Below are 17,584 nucleotides of genomic sequence, written 5' to 3' on the forward strand. Positions count from 1 at the left end.
TTATAACACAATGAAAATGCCTGGCGGAGCTGTGTGTGACTGACTGTGCCCTCTGTAATCTGCGATGTTCGCTTCTTGCTGCATGAGGAAGCTCCTTCAATCAAATTTGAGTCATTATTGGCTGAAGTGGCTAATGAAATGTATGCCCTCAATTTCGTATAAGGACACTCAGTATACTCCCAAATCTCAGCATATACAAAACAGAGATGTTTTTGTTATTTCAGAGGATTTATGGCGCATGCACTGCCTCCCATCTGGTGTAAAACCCGCCCCTTTCACCCCTTCCCCTTTGGTGAGGTGACACCCCCCAGTGCCAGGCTTTGTTTGCCCCTGGGTGGGTGGTACAGAAGCGGGTAGTAAAATATTACCCTTAGCCCTGCAGGGCGAGGCCGCCAGTTGGGGAGTGTGCATTCATAACCTTGTGTTACTTTATGGGTGCTTGAGAGCTGGCATATGCTGCTTTTTTTTTTTTTTGAATACCCCCCCAGTCCTACTCCCCGCCTTCTTTTGAGGCATCTGTTTTTTGGGGTGACGCGTGCGTGAGAGCATTGAGTGGTGGGGTTGGGCTTTGTTTCACCGTTTCAAGCTCGATGGGGCCCGGTCTCCATGGAAACGGATTTGAATTCCAAGTCAATTTGAAGGGTCCGCGGAGAGGAACACAGGGTGGGACAAGAGCCAAGGGCGTTTCCAGGGATGACTCAAAGAAGTGATGCGGCAATCAGGAAATGAGGAAAGATGTAGGGTGGGGAATATTTGCTTTTTGCCTTCCCTCCATGTCGCAAAAAATCTTACTTTGTGATGTGATGCGCAGCTGGGTTTCATATTCAAGTCAGGTTGCATTTGATTCCAAATTCTGGGGTCATTAAATTTATCCTCCATAGATGAGCAATAAACACAAAGCATATGGGGGCATCAAACACCTCCTGATATATTTGAAAACAGTTTTTCCACAAAGTTTATTCCTCAGAAGTTTGGTCCTTATAAATATGCATTATATACAAATAATATTATAAAACATATAAAGAGCAATGTGTCATATTTAAATTAAACTCTGGAAATCATTAATAAACAATTACATTAGTGGTTCTGTTGGTTTGAACTGTGTCAGGCAGGCAAGTGGTGGAAACAGTCTTTTTGTTTGTCTCGTTCGGGATGCATCAAAACACTTTCTATGCGTACGTTTGACTGCGGTAAGTCTTTGCTGATTGAAAAAAAACTTCATTTGTCTTTATTTTTGTAGTGCAAACAATCCAAGAGGAGACAAGGGCACAAATTTAGCATTTTAACCCCCCCAACACCCCTATTTTTAAGGCTTCTAGTGAACTCGGGCTGCATGTTAAATCTCCAAATCGAAGACATTCATTCAGACATTCATTTCTCTCAGTATTTGTGACATTGAATGTGGGTCTTTACCCTGAGTTTTTTTTTTTTTGCATAGAAGGCGAAGGTGGCGTGGAGTGAGTGTTTTCAGGGAGGGGTGCGACTAAAAAAAGAAATCTCAGGCAACTTTCACTGATTGGCTGTAAGTCATCGTCGGGATGTTGATTATCACACAAGGCCAGAAAACAAGTGGCTTTTAGGCAATCCACCTTCGCCTCCTTTTCAACCGTCCAAGAGTTGATAAGTTAAACTGTCCCTCCGCCGTGTCCTCACGTCTTCCACAAAGCAGCGGCTGACACGTTGAAAAAAACAAACAAACAAAAAAAACATCCTCCAAGTCTCTTCCCGGCATTTGTAAACAATCCAGAATGTTCCAATTCTGCTTGATTGTGATTCTGTGTCTTTTGTTTTTAAACCTGCAATGGAAGAAGGAGAGAACAACGTTAGTATAAGCTCAAAGCTAGCCTCTCAGATTGATTTACAATAAACATGAAAATGTAGTACAGATTCTCCATTCTTCATAAGCAAGCAGACAAATATGGCAAGATTAAAGAAAAAAAATGAAGATGGCTTCAGTGAATACCCAAAAGAACAATTAATTCAAAAGTCATGTCTCTGTCATGTGATATTACGCATGAAGATCATTAATCAAATGTCAAGTAGCGGATTGCAGGCGTCTGCAAAGATGGAACAGCTTAGTTCTGTTTAATATTTTCAACACTTAAATTGAATAGGTTTTTGTTTTTAAGATTCATTTATTCAACAAAACGTCAAATAGAAAAATCTGTATTAGAGTGCACATCAGTATTTATTTTGGGGGGCGATGATTGGCGATAATCAGACTGATTGTTTCGTAATGGCCAAATGGTTCATGAAGCAATGAAGCTTAGCAGCCAATTTCACATGGTTCAGAGCTTCGTGGCGCTTCATTTTCTCTATGGCCTGGTTCTCTAACCTTTTTATCACCACATACTAGTCAACGTCGTTATCATCAGTTATTATATATATGTATAATATATGTATAAAACGCGTACAGGGATCAACAAACAAACCAATCTTGGACATATTATTATGAATGACTTACAAAGAAAGTACAACTTACAGACACTCGTGGGTCAAATTTCCCAGAGAGACAGAGCAATGTGTGCGTCACTGACAGTGACCGCTCTCAACTCAAGCCACACCTGGCCCTTCCTCACAACAAAATGTAATATCAACAGCGGCCAGAGGTGGCGCCAAAAACAAAGGTCAAGCCAAGCGAAGCACAAATTAATGAACTGTTAAGGATAAAATAAATCAGTTCCAAAACATCGTTATTTTGGGTGTGTCGCATGAGCCCCGGTACCAGTTGATCCACGGACCAGTACTGGGCCGCGGATCAGTGGTCAAGGCACCTCTGCTCTATGGTGACCCAAAGTGTCAAGAAGTCAATCGTGTTGAGAATTCTATCGCTATAGCTGTTCAAGAAAATTAAATGAGAAATGTTACAAAGAGTGCTGTTGACATAAATTGGAATTTCGAGTGTGAACTCTGCTTCCCTGTTATCACGTTTATCCACTCTCGGTCGCCGTCCGACATATTCCCTGACAATGGCCAAGAGATGGAAATGGGAAGTTATAACAGTACAGCTACTGTATAAAGTTTATCAATTAAAGATTTAAGTAAATATGTGTCCTGCTGTAATCTTTGTCTCAGCTACGGCATAACTACTTTTGACATTTTAAAAATTCTGGCACCCACATATACATGCATGTAAATTCCTGGAGGGTTGAGTGGGAGGACGGGGGGGTCCTTCCTCGCAAATTTCACTTTTTGCGGTGGGCTTTCGGTCCTCATTAACAGCGAAAAACAAGAGAACACTGTATGACTTTTAAGTTTTGTTTTTGAGAATAGCACTGCCAGGCTTTCGTGATTGAGCGGACGTTTGTGGTCATTCACTGAGTAAATGAATAATACACTGACTTCTTTTTTAATTATCATCTTCAAAACAACAAACACCCTCAAAGGGATTAGCTTGGATGCTATCTTTTGTTTTTTTAATCAGAACAAAATGACAATCAGGAAATAACATTGCGGGATTTATTTGTTGGAATGGATCTTGGCAGCCCTCCAATCGACTTCTCTACGCCATGCCGCCTTCCTTACTGACTTATTTTTATTGTTCTGCTTGTAAACAAGCACCCTCAAAGGGATTGGCGCAAACGCTATCTTGGTTGGAACGATCGGAGCGGGAAAACAAAACGACATTGAGAAAAGAAGCCCTGCCTAGCTTTTCTTGATGAGACATGTTCTGAGTCTTCCAACTTCTTCACTTGGATTCACCAGCTTTTTCCTTTATTTTACTGTTCTTCTTGTGAACAGTGACAAAGGGATTGGCATGGATGCTGGCAAGGAATGAGAAAACAAATGTCTTCAGTGAAAGAACACTGCAGGCTTTTCTTGATTGAACGGATGCCAGTTGTCTTCCCACTGACTTCGGCAAGACACACCGGCTCCTTGTTTTTATTTTACTGGGAAGAATGGTACGCCCAAAGGATTTAGCATTGATGCTAACGTGGCAGTTCCATCTCAATTCCACAACAAAGTCCAAACGGTCTGTCACCTCTACAACCGGTTCCAACCCCTTGTTAGTACACAGCAGTATCACAACTTACCTCGGTCGCTATGACGCACTCCCTCCTCGCGTCGCCTATCATGAATACCGACTGGTACATAGAGTCTCTGGACGAGCATATCGTTGATATTCTACACTCTGGCTTTTCACTGTGGACACAAATCCAATGGCTTTAACAAAAAAATCATGCAAATTTGCATTTGAATTTCTGTGCTATTAGAACAAATAGTACCACAAACTCCACAATTCAACAGTAGTCTTACCTGTACACTCTACTCAAGGGTCTTTTGTCTTCTAAACATTTGTCATAAATAAGACTGTCTTCTTGGGACTTCTCGTCCTTAAATTCCTTTGTTTTTGAGCTGTAAGGGTCCAAGTGATAGTTTTTGTGGATAAAGTTCGACTTCTCTGAGTCACAGTCCACCTCCAGGCTGACTTTCTGGTTTGTGTTTTTCAGCTGCGATGCTGGTATAAGGTTGTCTCGCTGAGCGCTGGACACATTGTTCATGGTCTCAGTGTCCTCTCGCTGTCTTCGGGCTTGCCGGTGGATGTGCCTCAGGGCCAAGCCCACCATGCACAGCAGCACCAAAAGCGCTACTAGCCCCACGGCTAGAGATACCGCCGCCCACTGGAAGCCATCTTGGCTCTCCCCGACTTGTGACGTCACAGTGAACTCGCAGCTGGGCCCGTTGAAGCCAGGTGCGCAAACGCAGGTTGCCGGGGTCTTACTGGTGCAGACGCCACCATTGAGACAGGGATGGTGGGGACACTCATCAAGGAGCCTGTCGCAGTTGCGTCCGCTGTATCCCGGAGGACATGCACAGGTGTAGTCGTTTATACGGTCAAGGCAGGTCCCACCATTGACACAAGGTTTCCCAGCACATTCGTTGATGTTGATTTCGCAACGCTGGCCCGTAAATCCTGCGCGACAGCTGCATACCCGAGTCCCACCGTGGATCAGGCATTGACCACCTACACAAAACGGGGAAAGGAAATGTTACTCCTGAACTGTCAAAACTGCAAATACTGTATATTCAAAATTCTCTTTTGAACATATTCAAATTCCCTTGCGACTAGAATAACACATTTCTGACTGAACAAATTCTGACATGAACGCACATTTTGATACCTTCGCCAACAATTAAAAATATTTGCTCCTCTGGGGCTTCAAGGTGCAATAATGCTCTTTGCCCCCCTTTTTGAGCTCGTTTGTCATGGGATGGCTTTTTCTCCTCTAAGTTTTAGGTACAGTCCCAGATAAGACTCTAGCCTCTAGAGCAGGGGTATCAAAACAGTATCCTGCATATTTCCTGGTGTCTTTCCATAACACACTTGATTCAAACAATCAGCTCAGCAGAAGCCTGAGAACAATCCTGATCATTTGAATGAGGTGTGTTGGGAAGAAACCTGGAAAACATGCAGGGTACCGGCCCTCGAGGCCAGAGTTTGGACACCTCTGCTCTAGAGTAAATAATGGTACATTTTTCAAGATCATCAAGGTTCTGGTTGGTGGCCAGCCTGTATCTTTTATGGGTACAATGGATGAGTAATAAATATGCAATAGTGAACTTTGCCACTGTTAAAGGGAGACTGTACGATGTTTCGGAGCACCTCTGTCCTAGTTTATCCCAAAGTTTCTGTGGGCTTGAGGTCAGGACTCTCAAGTTCCTTCACACCAGAATAAAAAAAGAACAAGCAACGTCGCATGAGAGGAATTGATGTTGCACTCGCCAAACGTTTGTAAAAGGATTGAGTTACTGGTTAGGACATTGTTTTTCAATGTCATAGAAAATTTTTGTTCATGTTTTATTTTGATAAAAGTAACAAAAAGACCAGTCCACTTTCAGATAGGATTTCAGAGATATCCATCCATTTTCAAGAGCCGCTTCCCCTCACAAGGGCTTGCTGGTGCCTATCCCAGCTTACTGCGGACAGTAGGCGGGCGACACCCTGAACTGGTTGCCAACCAATTGCAGGGCACACATAAATGAACAACCATTCACCCAATCATACTAAGGACAATTTAGTCTGTCGAATGCATGGAGAGAACCCACACAGGCTCGGGGAGAACATGCAAACTCCACACAGGAAGGCCGGAGCCGGCTGGATTCGAACTCGGGTCCCTGAACTGCGCGGTGCTAACCACTGCGCCAGTGAGCACACCACAATTTTCACCTAAACAATGGCTTTGAATGTTTACTCTATTATTAAAATATTTGATTCGTATTTGACAATAGTAGTTAATTAATTTGATAATTGTTTTAGTTGATACTTCTACTAATAAGCTATTTCAGCTCAAAATAACAGGTCTTCAAAGTCCAATCTAATTGAGATTTGAACTCTCAACAAGTGCTGCTCTCCAGAAACATTCCCACGAGGAGGCCTTGGTTTGCACATCTGCGTCCAATCAGCAATGCGACCACACATCTGTGATTGTTCCCCCCACAAAGGGGAAAAAAAAAAAAATCCTGCCTCAGTAAAACATGAAATTTGTCAACCCCCTCATCAACAACAACCCCCGCGGTCTGCAGTGACATTTACAAGCTGGAGATCAGGGCTGTTGACTGTTTATAAGCAGGACAATAGACACTGAGTTCCCAGCAATTCCTGTTGTTCCGCACGCTTGCAGTCGCAGGAATCGCTGATGGGGAGGGGAGTCAGGGAGGAAGGTCGTACCATTAGCGCAGGGAAGCGACGTGCACTTGTCCACTCTCTTCTCGCAGTTGAGGCCAGTGTAGCTGCGGGGACACTCGCACATGTAGCTCCGCCCATTGTCTTTCTCCCAGCACTTGCCGCCGTGGAAGCAGGGGGAATCGGCGCACGTCAGCAGGCTGTGTTCGCAGTGGGAGCCCTCAAAGCCCTCCAGACACGAGCACATGTAGCCGCTCTCCATATTCTAGGGAATACCGGCGTAATGTTTATTTCCCATCATACATTTTTCAAATGCATCCTGGCTTCTGATTGGATAACATGGCTGTAGTGTCACCTTTAGTTGATTTATTCAGCTTTGGGACTACAGTTATTGTGGTATCTCTAGTCATATTTGAACAAGTTCATAAGAGAGATCGTGTAACATCAACTGTTCGATTTCTGGTTTGACTGCAGGAAAATTGTCGATAATTTGCGTAGTCGGTGAAACATAGGCATAAAATATTTTCCAAAATAATCGCCACAACAGTTTGGCAATAAGGTGCTTCATTTTCCAAGTTATTTGCTCTTAATTTAAAAAGAAATGTACTGTTACCTCCACAGCATTAAAACACTTGGAACTAGATTTTCTAATACCTGCAGAGAAAATCTTCGTATAACCTGAAGTGCTTTCAGGTACCCCTGAGATACTCGTACCCCCATTTGAGAACCGATTTTTGCTGTGAACAATGGCCCCCAAGGAGGCTTATTTCAACAGGATTTGAAATCACGATAAAGAAAAATGATTATTTATTACTTTATTGTTAGTAATCTCCTACTGGGGTTTCACTACACTGTTTAAACCATGCTAAGGGAGAACAGAATCATACCACATATCTGCTGCGCTAGTAAGATGGTGCATTCAAGGGTAGCTTTATAAGTTCTGGAACTTGCAGATGCATCGCACTGTTCAACACTTTAATGTTTTTTTTCTTTGATTTTACTGTTTTAAGATTGAGTTAAGCCAGAATCCAAATCACAAGTAGTTTTTTTTACACATTTACCTGCCCTACTTACAGTGTGTAAGATTTGGACCGTTTTTCATTAAAAAGGAATAAATTAAATGATTTCAAAAACTTGCAAATGAATGTGTTCTTAATGATCAACAGTATGTTTTAAATATAATCATAGGTCTAGTTATCATTAAATTATATTACATGGGGGCTGGCACTTCTCCGGTGGCGGCCATGTTTGTTATAGCTACGGACAATGGTAAATGGAGCACCTGCAGCACCTCCTGCTGTCCGAATGGAAAACGGTCGCAATCTTACACACTATTCCTTTAAGGGATTTGAACAAACACATGCCACAAGTATGTTTTTAGGGCACCTAAAAATTGTTGTAAGCTGACTTACGGTGCATATCCCTCCGTTGCGGCAGGGATTGCTGTCACACTCTTGCATCTCCAATTCGCAGTTGACACCCGTGAAGCCCGGCATGCAGGTGCAGGTGTAGCTGCCCTGGCCCGTGTTCATGCAGGTGGCGCCGTTCACACACGGCTGGTGATGCGTGCAGAAGTTCAGATCTTGCGGAGGGAGGAAGACGAGAAGTGAGAGGTGTTGTTTTTTTTTTTTTTTTTCTTGACTGGAAAGAAAGTTATCCCCCTCCATGAGAGAGGGGACGCTCGGGCGGAAACCCAATTTAACTAATGCGCTTCAGATGATCCAAATGAAAAGCCGGCAACATGAGAGTGTCTTTGAAAGTGGACCTGTGTGTGTTTGTGTGTCCTTACCTTGGTCACACAATAGGCCCCCCCAGCCCTCTTGACAGTTGCATTGCCACGGTAGCTGGCAGGTCCCGTGTTTACACGCTGGGTACTTCTTGCACTCATCACAGAATATACCCTGCCAACCATCTCGACACCTGTAGGGGGCAAGAAACGGCTGGGTTATGATAACAAACTACACAATTAATTAACAATATCGCTTCTATAACTATAAAGAATTTGTAAGCAATTCCATAGTGAAGTCATCATTATCATAAATTATTGTGTTTTTGTATTGTAATTATTGTATTGTGTAGCGTGACATACAGAGATCCATTTTTGGGGGGCCTAAAAATTTGGGAATTTTTCAGAATATCAATAAAAATATATATTATATATAATATATATGTATTTTGTTGGATTTTGTAGTTCTGCCAATTTTTTGTCTTACTATTATTTCATGTAAATTTGTGAAAAAAAATATAAAAAATGAAAAATAAAAAATAAAAAGAATATATACACATATATATATATATATATATATATATATATATATATATATATATATATATATATATATATATATATATATATATATATATATATATATATATATATACAGCCGAAGCATTTTTTTTTCCAAATATTTGAATCATATCTTGTATTTAAGCACATATGGTATTGCATTTTTATGCAATTTGCGAATGTTTGGTGCAAAACGTCATAAATTGGTCAAAAATGTTGATCGTTGTTTTCCAAAATAAAAGCAGGTGTTTGTAAATGTTTCATTTTGAAACTATGCAACACTATGATATTCAATGTTTCATGAGGCACTAAAAGAAATCTGATATTAACTGTCGAGAGGCTGAAATTCTAAGAATATGGACAATTCCACTTCTATAAAGGGATAATGATAAAAATATAAAAAAATAATTTTTAGTTTATTTGATAAGCAGTTATTTGCCAATTTTAATTGTTGTATCTTTCAAGCTATGTGTTTCTAAATCCCATCGATCTTGCACAAAGGAGTCCTCTGTATTTTTACCATGTGACAGCAGTTGGACTTTCATCATGTAAAATACACAGGTTGTGTGCCAGTGACAAGCATTTTTATCAACTACGTAATTTTTTTATTTTATTTTATTTATTTATTTATTTTTTAATGGCTGGATAGATGACACTTGTGACCAGCATGCCTCTTATTATTAAGCCAACCACTGTTGCAATGTGCCATCAAAAACACTAAATCAAAAAACACATTACCTATTTTCAAACCGTGATTTCTAGGGAATAATGTAAGCTCTTACTTTCTTTTTTCTATCGAAAGAACAAAATCCAATCTTTCATATGGTACCAACAATGTCTACATTGTCACATAATACAATAGCCCGTCAGCCTTGAAAGATGCGTCAAAATGCTCGAAAATAATTTGTTTATGTCTCTTACTTAGTTTCATGAGCATGTCAAAATATTGATTAATTTAATCCTCGGCCAGATAAACATATCCAAATAAGTAAATCCATAAAGTAAAAAAGATTTATTATGATCTGCTGTGCCGAGAGAGCGGGGATGTGGGAGAGGCTTAATGATGCTGTTTGGGCATCCCAAAGGGTTTTAACCTCATTCCGAGTAGGGGTAGTGATGGATTTGTGTCGCCAAAAAGAGGGCAAAATATGATATGGGAGCTAAAGTGGACATGGGAATGGCAAAAGTAGGCAATTTGAACTTTAGTCTTTTTTGACTCATAGTGCAAAAGTGACTATTTTTTAAATTGTGAATATTCCCTTCAACATAAACATAATGAATGCTGAGTTTATTTGATGTTAGTTCAAGTGAAACTCCCTGACTGACGTTGGGTACACCCGTACCTTTTGAATGAAATCAAAAGTTCCGCTCCTTTTTGATTTTACAGAAAGGAAGCAGCCAAACAAGGCAAGCACAACCTTGAGACTTTGCTTTTTTTGGATTGTCTCTTGTACCAGAGGTGTAGTTTAGTTTCAATACTTACATACACTCCCCAGGTTTGGAGCAGTTGCCGTTCCTCTCGCTGCAGCCTTCCAGACAGATGGCTACGGAACAAATACAACACGCGTATCAATATAGTACTCCCGTTGTCACATTTTGAAGCTGCGAGTAAATTATGTAAACAAGTGATTTTTTTTCCTCCCTACACGGGCTAACATTCTAGGTCACGCTTGACGTCTTTATAAATAACACAGCAGAAATGTCCATGTGTCTCCCTTTGCCACTCATTTGATCTCAAGCCAGCTGCTGAGGGGTTTGTTTGCGCAGAGCGGGACTCGCGGGGCTCCGACATTATCGCGCGGCTGCCGACGGTAAGCAGCCAGTTTAGTGGGCAACAGATGCTCGCTCTCAATAGCAGACAGCTGTCACTATTGTTGTTGTGGCCGCCATATTTGCAGCTGCCGCTGTTATCGAGCGAGGGAGGGCGTGCGTGCGTGCGCGCGTCTCGCTCGGCGGCCTGGCGCGTGGCTGGATAATAGCGGCGTGATTAACCCCGGCGCGTGTAAGGCACGCGCGCGCGGCCTCCTAGCAATGCACGCACCGCCCCTCCTCATCGTGCCGTCCCCTCCCCTCGTTCGGATTGGGTTACCGGGCACGCGCAGGCCAGTATTGTGGTAAATAATAGAGTAGTGTCAGGTAAAAGCACACCTGTCTAAGCTAAATGGCCGACATTCAGAACCAGTCAGGCATGTTTGAACTGGTTGGGAGTGAGGTATTACAAAAGCCATGCAATTACAGTACGGTACCCTTCCCTTGTATTAGCCGCCACACGATCTATTTTTACGTTGGGGTTGCGAGCCAATTTCAAGTCGAGTGAATTTTCAGCTCATCAGTTACAGCGCTCCAGAAGTTTCCACTTCTTTGGGTTTTTGAAATGAACAATCGGCCCAGTCTGCACTCTGCACGTATTAACTCTTTTCGCTGTGATTAGGATTTGTTTTTGCAAACTGTTCTGTCTTTGGATGAACACAATGCAGTCATCATAGCACTACCGCTGTCTGTATAGTATGGACAAGAATTCATTACACATAAACTATTTTTTGGAATACAATTATTCCGTCATGATAAGCTTAATAACTATTTAACCTCTGGGTGAAATTTTGAACCAACTCGGGCTTGTTGGTGTTTTTGATACTTTACTGTATATGATATCAAAGGAAAAGCACTAGGAATAAAAATATTGCATAGATTGTCAAATCTTGCCATGCTGCTGTCCCTTATAAATGCTTGCAAACGGGAGGTCAAGGGGTACACGCTATAGGTGTCGAATTAAGCCCATGTCGGGCTCATTTACTGCCATTCAAAATTGGAAATATTGTCAATTTTGGACATATTGAAAACCTGATTTTTTTATCATGCATTTCCCCCAATTTTTGCACGAATCCTTTCAACAGCAACTTGCAAACGGGGCACAATAGAAACTTTTGTGTTGACACACCGAAACATTTCAATGACTTTGATGATTGGTTTAGCCTGGACTCCCATAATGCAAAAGTCTTCAAAAGTCATAATATTCTATTTATGAATAATTATGAACATAATAAATATTCCTATTTCAGGGTCACAAATATGTAAATATACGGCATTGTTATGTTTGCTATTACCCCATTTTTACAATTTTTTTTACATAAAGGTACTTACAAGCCCCCCCCCCCCCCTCCCCCGCCAAAAAATAAATAAAAATAAAATAAAAGAGACGATTTGACGATTTTATGAATGTTTGAAGTCAGCCCAAGTTGGGTGATGATAAGGGCAGGATAGTGAAAAATCCCCGGATGCCCAGGGGTTAAATAACTCATTTACGAGTTAGAATTTGATTAGTGATGGCACATGCTTTGCCAAAAGCTTGGGGAAACATGATAAGGATCACTGATAAGAATTATTCAAAAACATCACTAAAATAAGCACTTTGTGGGAAGTTGTTTATTAGATTGAATCGAAAGAATAAGGACTATTAATACTAAAATTCATCTGTCAATTCAAATTCAATAAAATTTTCATTTTTGAGATTTTTTAAATTAACTGAAAAGTAATGCTCAAGTAGTTATATTGTGATGGAATACGTGTCTACGTATATATAATATCATATAAAAATACATTGCTTGTACACCTATTCGCACATCCGCGCACACACACATACACACACAAACATGAACAATTCCTTATATGGTATTACTGAGAAACTTGTAACCGCCTTCTTTGTAATCTTTATAGTAAAACGAAGAAGAGCGCTCTGTCCCTCTTTTGCAAAAGATCGTTTTTGACTTTTCTCCAGTCTCTTATTAATGATGACTCTCACAATTGCATTCAAATCTGGACACAATATTATAATTCAGATGATAGTATAACTTGTTCTATACTGAGTGGTTAATTTCTTTGAAAGTAAAAGTAGTGTTTCAAAGTAACATTGTAATTAAAACGAATTACTCTCCATTCGCCCAACACTGTAAATACAACTGGCATGTGAACTTGAGCTAATGAATGAGCCAAGGAGTTACTATAGCATTCCCAATATATATTTTTCTTCCCCCCCTCATGTATATTTCCTGTAGTCAGCCATGAAAGATGAGCCTCTAATTGCAACGCGTCAGCCCATATGGTTGGAATTTGGCGCCACGGCCGTCCGAATGGATCACGCCAATTCTTCTTTGGCCACCAAATGGCACAGACGACAGATCCATTGTCGCGTATAGAGCACATGGTAACGATTACTCTTGGGCGCCACTCTTGATTCATTTGTTGTTTTGAAAAGAGGGAGACCTCAATAGAGTGAGGGTGGGCTGGTTCTTTAGGTCCGAGCCCAAGCTTTTGATTCCAAGAGCTGGTGTTTCAGGCAAGTCAAACGTCTTCGTAAAAGTACACAACTCCATCAGGGTTTGTATTTTGCAAAGGCTGGAAATGGCGGGAACAAAAATCTTTGCTTTATAGCAAGATTCCTGTATTGAATTTAAACAAGTAATGTATTGCGTTTACAGTGCCCACAACTGGCCTGACCGCATTTTAGTCTTTCTAGTTTAAAATGACTTCTTCAATGCTCCTGTTTTTTTAGGCACAGAAATTAGTAACGTGAACAACTACATCACCTGTAACAGTTTTTAAACAAGCACTATTCTGCTCAGTTCGTCTCAAGGGTGCTAATTTTTGTAAATATGTACCAGATTTTTTGCAAAACTTGTTTTAGTCCAATGTTTTTTGCCCTTTCAAAATAGTTATGTACGAAGATCCAAAAGCACTGATCTATAATGATCCATATGCAATCTAACATAAAAGTTTGTTTTTACTAACAAATCAAAAAGTCAGTTGTGAAAGGGCTTACTCATTTGTAAGTCTAGATTTAGGGTTAACATTTCAGTCAATTTAGATGTAACCTACAATTTCATACATTCAAGCCTCTTGAGTTTCCCACAGCTTTTCAAAAAATCACAGTGGTATAGGAATGGTAGCGATAAGATGAAATTGCATCCAAGCGGTTCATTACACACCTATTCACACATTCTAGTGGCTACTAGCAACTTTTTCCTACACAACAAACCAGTGCTGGGCCCACTGTCAGCAAGGTAGCTTGCCTTGTACAATTACCCATCTAGTCCTGCACAAATATATTGATAATATGTGCTATACATATGAGTTACTATAGATTACACTGATTATTATGTATTGTAGGTGTTTGGTGACCATTTTCACTTTGGCGCATTTTTTGTTCAATTCTCATGGTCTATGGAATCTTCAGTCCCGGTGATATTTATGGGTGGAAACAGAAGTGGGAATTTTTGAACTCATTTTCCAAGTAGTACTTAGAAATAAGTAATATATGTCATAAGTTGTATTTTTTTCGTAAAAAAGGACTTCATCTGTTTTACAAATTGGCTTTACTTTTAAGACACTGAAATATCAGATATTGTGAGCATGTTTTATTTCCACTTCCTCCTTTAAAATACAAAAAAAAAAAAGACTGACTAAACAGTTAGAGATTTCTGATTTCAAAACTGCTATCCATCAGTTTGTGAGGTATACGTTTTGCTATATAGGTTTACAATCATACCCATCTTTCCAGGAACACACTAGCTATAATCTGGCTCGACACAACTGTTCAAATATCTTAACTCTAAAGACGCAGAGTCCATAAAGCATTCCTGCTGGTTTGGTCGGACTTTCTCCTTCAAGTTTTGTCTAAACAATCCCATTTTCTGCACAACCCATCAATGTACCGTATTTCTGGACTATAAGAAATTAAGCAAAAAAAAAATTTTTTTTCACAGATGGATGAATATTTTCAACATAACGTCGACAAAACAAACAAAACCAAAACTGCAGATAAACCGCACTGGACTATAAACTGCAGGTCTCAAATAATGAGAAAAAAGTTGTGGATTATAGTCCGAAAAACACGGTACTTTTCATGCAATCTTTTTGAAGTCTTGAAGATGCTAAGCACCTTTTATACTCTTTTAAGACAAATCTCGTATTTTGTCCAAAATTGGCGAAAAAACTTTTCTCACCATTATATCTCAGACGTGTACCATCACCCCTCCCCCAAACAACAAAGCTTGAATCTCTGCAGACAATTCGTGAGGTGCGCGGCGGTCGAGCGACTTACGTTCTTCGCAGTATTCCCCCTTCCAGCCGGCCAGGCAGGACAGCTGTCCTTCCCTGGTGCAGGTGTAGTGTCCAAAGCGATCGTCCCGGGGTGTGCATTTCTTGGAGCAGCTCTCGCCGTAGTAACTTTTGTTGCAGACGAAGCGGTAGGAATACCTCAGCTCTGTCTGCTCGCTGGTCTGAGTGTCTTGCGCCCAGTCGCTGCCCACACTTAGTTGTCTTTGGATGGCGAAGAAGCTTATCAGAAAGTCCTGGTCATTGGTATCTGGAAGGAGTTGGACGGTCTTAAGGTTTTGTATACGACGACATTTAGAGGTTTAGAGCTTAGTTCATTTAACCCTTTGCTCAGTGCAGCTTAGGAACATTTCCTGGTACAATTGTAAAAGGGTCACAAGCCATTGTACCCTTAAATGTAGAACGATTTCCTTTCTGCCCTCCACCCGAGAGCGTATCATAAATTATTTTGCTTTCTAACGTTGCCTCGTTCCATTGCGCTAATCTGCCCGGTAGCAAGCTGCGTCCCTTATCACATCCTATACAGCCCAGATGAAAGATAAACTCAGGTTTTGAAATTTCCTCTTTCTCTTCCGTCGGCAAAAACATTCCCAGGCCCTCCCACCTATCCCCCCTCCTCATCCCGGTCCCGTCTTCCAGCGGGGAGGAACAGAAGTAAGGTGTAAAATACAGGAAGACGCAGTCAGGGCTTCTTGGCAGTCACCACGTATTCTCACCGAAAGCCCCGCGGCTCGTTCCCACGCCAAAAATAAACCGCAGGAAGTTCAATTGTGTTGAGCACAAGAATGAAGAAGAAGGTGTCCACAAGTTCATAATAAAGAGGTGCAGATGGTGTGAAAAATATATTAAAGCAACCAATTAGGTGACTTCATAAAGATCAACGAATCGCATGATCTTTGACTAAATAACTGTAGTGAAATCTAAAGACTTAAGATCACTTTTTAGTAAGTGTGTGCGTTTGGGGGGGAGGGGGGGGATGAAAAGTGCACCCAGAGCACCCTCCTGTGGTGAAGCTTGGACATGCAACACTTACCTACAGGTAGATTTCCATGAGGAGAGTGCCAGGCTTCAATTATTAATGAAAAGGATCCCTAGAAAAGGGGAAAAAATGTTACCAATCTTGAATTGACAGCTTTGATTAATTTATTTAACTTTTGTTTCAATTAATGATGTTGAGGAGCAGGTGAGCCCGTAAAGGGATCAATGCACCTGAAAACCAACCACAAAAAAATCCCTCTGAAAGTGAAAATATATCCTTTAAATGGTTTACCGGCCACCCGAAGTTGAAGGGGATTTGGATGGGGCCGGGTGGCACTCCGCTGAATGAGTTAGAGGAGCCCAGCACGGTCGTCTGGGCACTGCCAAAGATGCAGTCCCCAGGTGAGACCACTGCCTGGTAGTTCTTCAGGCACACCCTGAAGTAAGTCCTGCAGCTGGGCTTGCACGGCAGCCCGTTGGCCAGCAGACCCCTGTGGTTTTTAAAGTCGTGGAGGTGCAGCTCAAAAACACCTGAGGCAAACGCCTACAAAAGAAATAAAAACGGCAATACATCAAAATAAACAAATACAACACTGGATCCTTTTTGGTCCTCTTCCCTACCTGTGTTATGGTGCTAAAGGCAAGGGTGAAGGTGAACCAAGCTGCCATCCTTCTGCAGCTTAAGTGACACCCGCAATACAATCCCAATTCCAAAGAAGCAATTCAATCAAAGTAGAAGAAAAAAAGAGGGGTTATAATCCTTCCAAATGGCCACTCTTAGCTCCTCTCCTCCAGAAAACGTTATCCAAATGTGACGGGAGCGATATCCAAGAAGCGCGGCGACCACCCCCTCCTCCCGTCGCCCCTCCTTCACAAGGCACCGTACTCCACAAACGTGCACGCCGGTGGCGCGCGCGGGCCCCTCTTACGTGCGTCCGTGTATCGGTGGGATGCCCCCCAAAAAACTTGTGCGTCCACGGAGCGTCCGCACACCCCGCCGCGCGTCACTCTCGTCCGCCTTGAATGGGAGCGCACGGCGCGCGCCCTCCCTCATTTATAGATTTGCGCGCGGCGGCTCATTACATAAACTGCCAATCGTGGACGACGCGCTCCACGCCTACTCGCCCACCTCACTCCTCCTCCTCCGCCCCCCACCCCCGTCCTCCCCCTCGCAACGCCACAACAAAATATCCAGATTTAATACGCGCGCGCTCACAGCTCCATTATAAGCGAGCATGCATCAAACATCTGTTAACTTATTTTTGGCGCACACTTGCGCCTTATAACCAAAGACAATGAATGGATGATGACTGGAGTAACTGCGTCATTGGATGCCTATTTAATGCAAGTTTTGACTCATGTCAGGTGTCATTTCTCTCCTTTCATGTCAATTTTGTTAGACAGTTTATATGAATCTTTTAGAGTTTTCATACGTTGAATTAGGTGCCAAGGTAGCACTTCTGCCTCACAGTTCAGAGGTCCTGGGTTCAATTCCAGCTTGCCCTGGCCTTCCTGTGTGGAGTTTGCATGTTCTCCCCGCGCTCGCTTGGGGGTCTCGTCCCACATTCCAAAAAACATGCATG

The 17,584-nt window shown here is 41.8% G+C and overlaps 1 protein-coding gene across 1 annotated transcript; it reads right to left on the bottom strand.

Moving 5' to 3' along the window:
- Positions 1–937: 937 nt before the first annotated feature.
- dll4 (delta-like 4 (Drosophila)) lies at positions 938–17,005 on the bottom strand. Its single transcript, XM_088404018.1, has 11 exons — positions 16,623–17,005; positions 16,294–16,545; positions 16,057–16,114; positions 15,010–15,273; positions 10,396–10,456; positions 8,415–8,545; positions 8,038–8,207; positions 6,671–6,890; positions 4,258–4,966; positions 4,035–4,143; positions 938–1,796 (listed from the first exon to the last, which is right to left on the bottom strand). The coding sequence occupies exons 1-11, from the start codon at positions 16,668–16,670 to the stop codon at positions 1,791–1,793; spliced, it is 2,028 nt and encodes a 675-aa protein (XP_088260144.1). The 5' UTR covers positions 16,671–17,005; the 3' UTR covers positions 938–1,790.
- Between the last annotated feature and the right edge of the window lie 579 nt (positions 17,006–17,584).

The sequence above is a fragment of the Hippichthys cyanospilos genome, chromosome 20, assembly GCF_059441005.1.
Source record: "Hippichthys cyanospilos isolate Australia breed blue-spotted pipefish chromosome 20, RoL_Hcya_1.0, whole genome shotgun sequence".
Classification (NCBI taxonomy): Eukaryota; Metazoa; Chordata; class Actinopteri; order Syngnathiformes; family Syngnathidae; genus Hippichthys; species Hippichthys cyanospilos.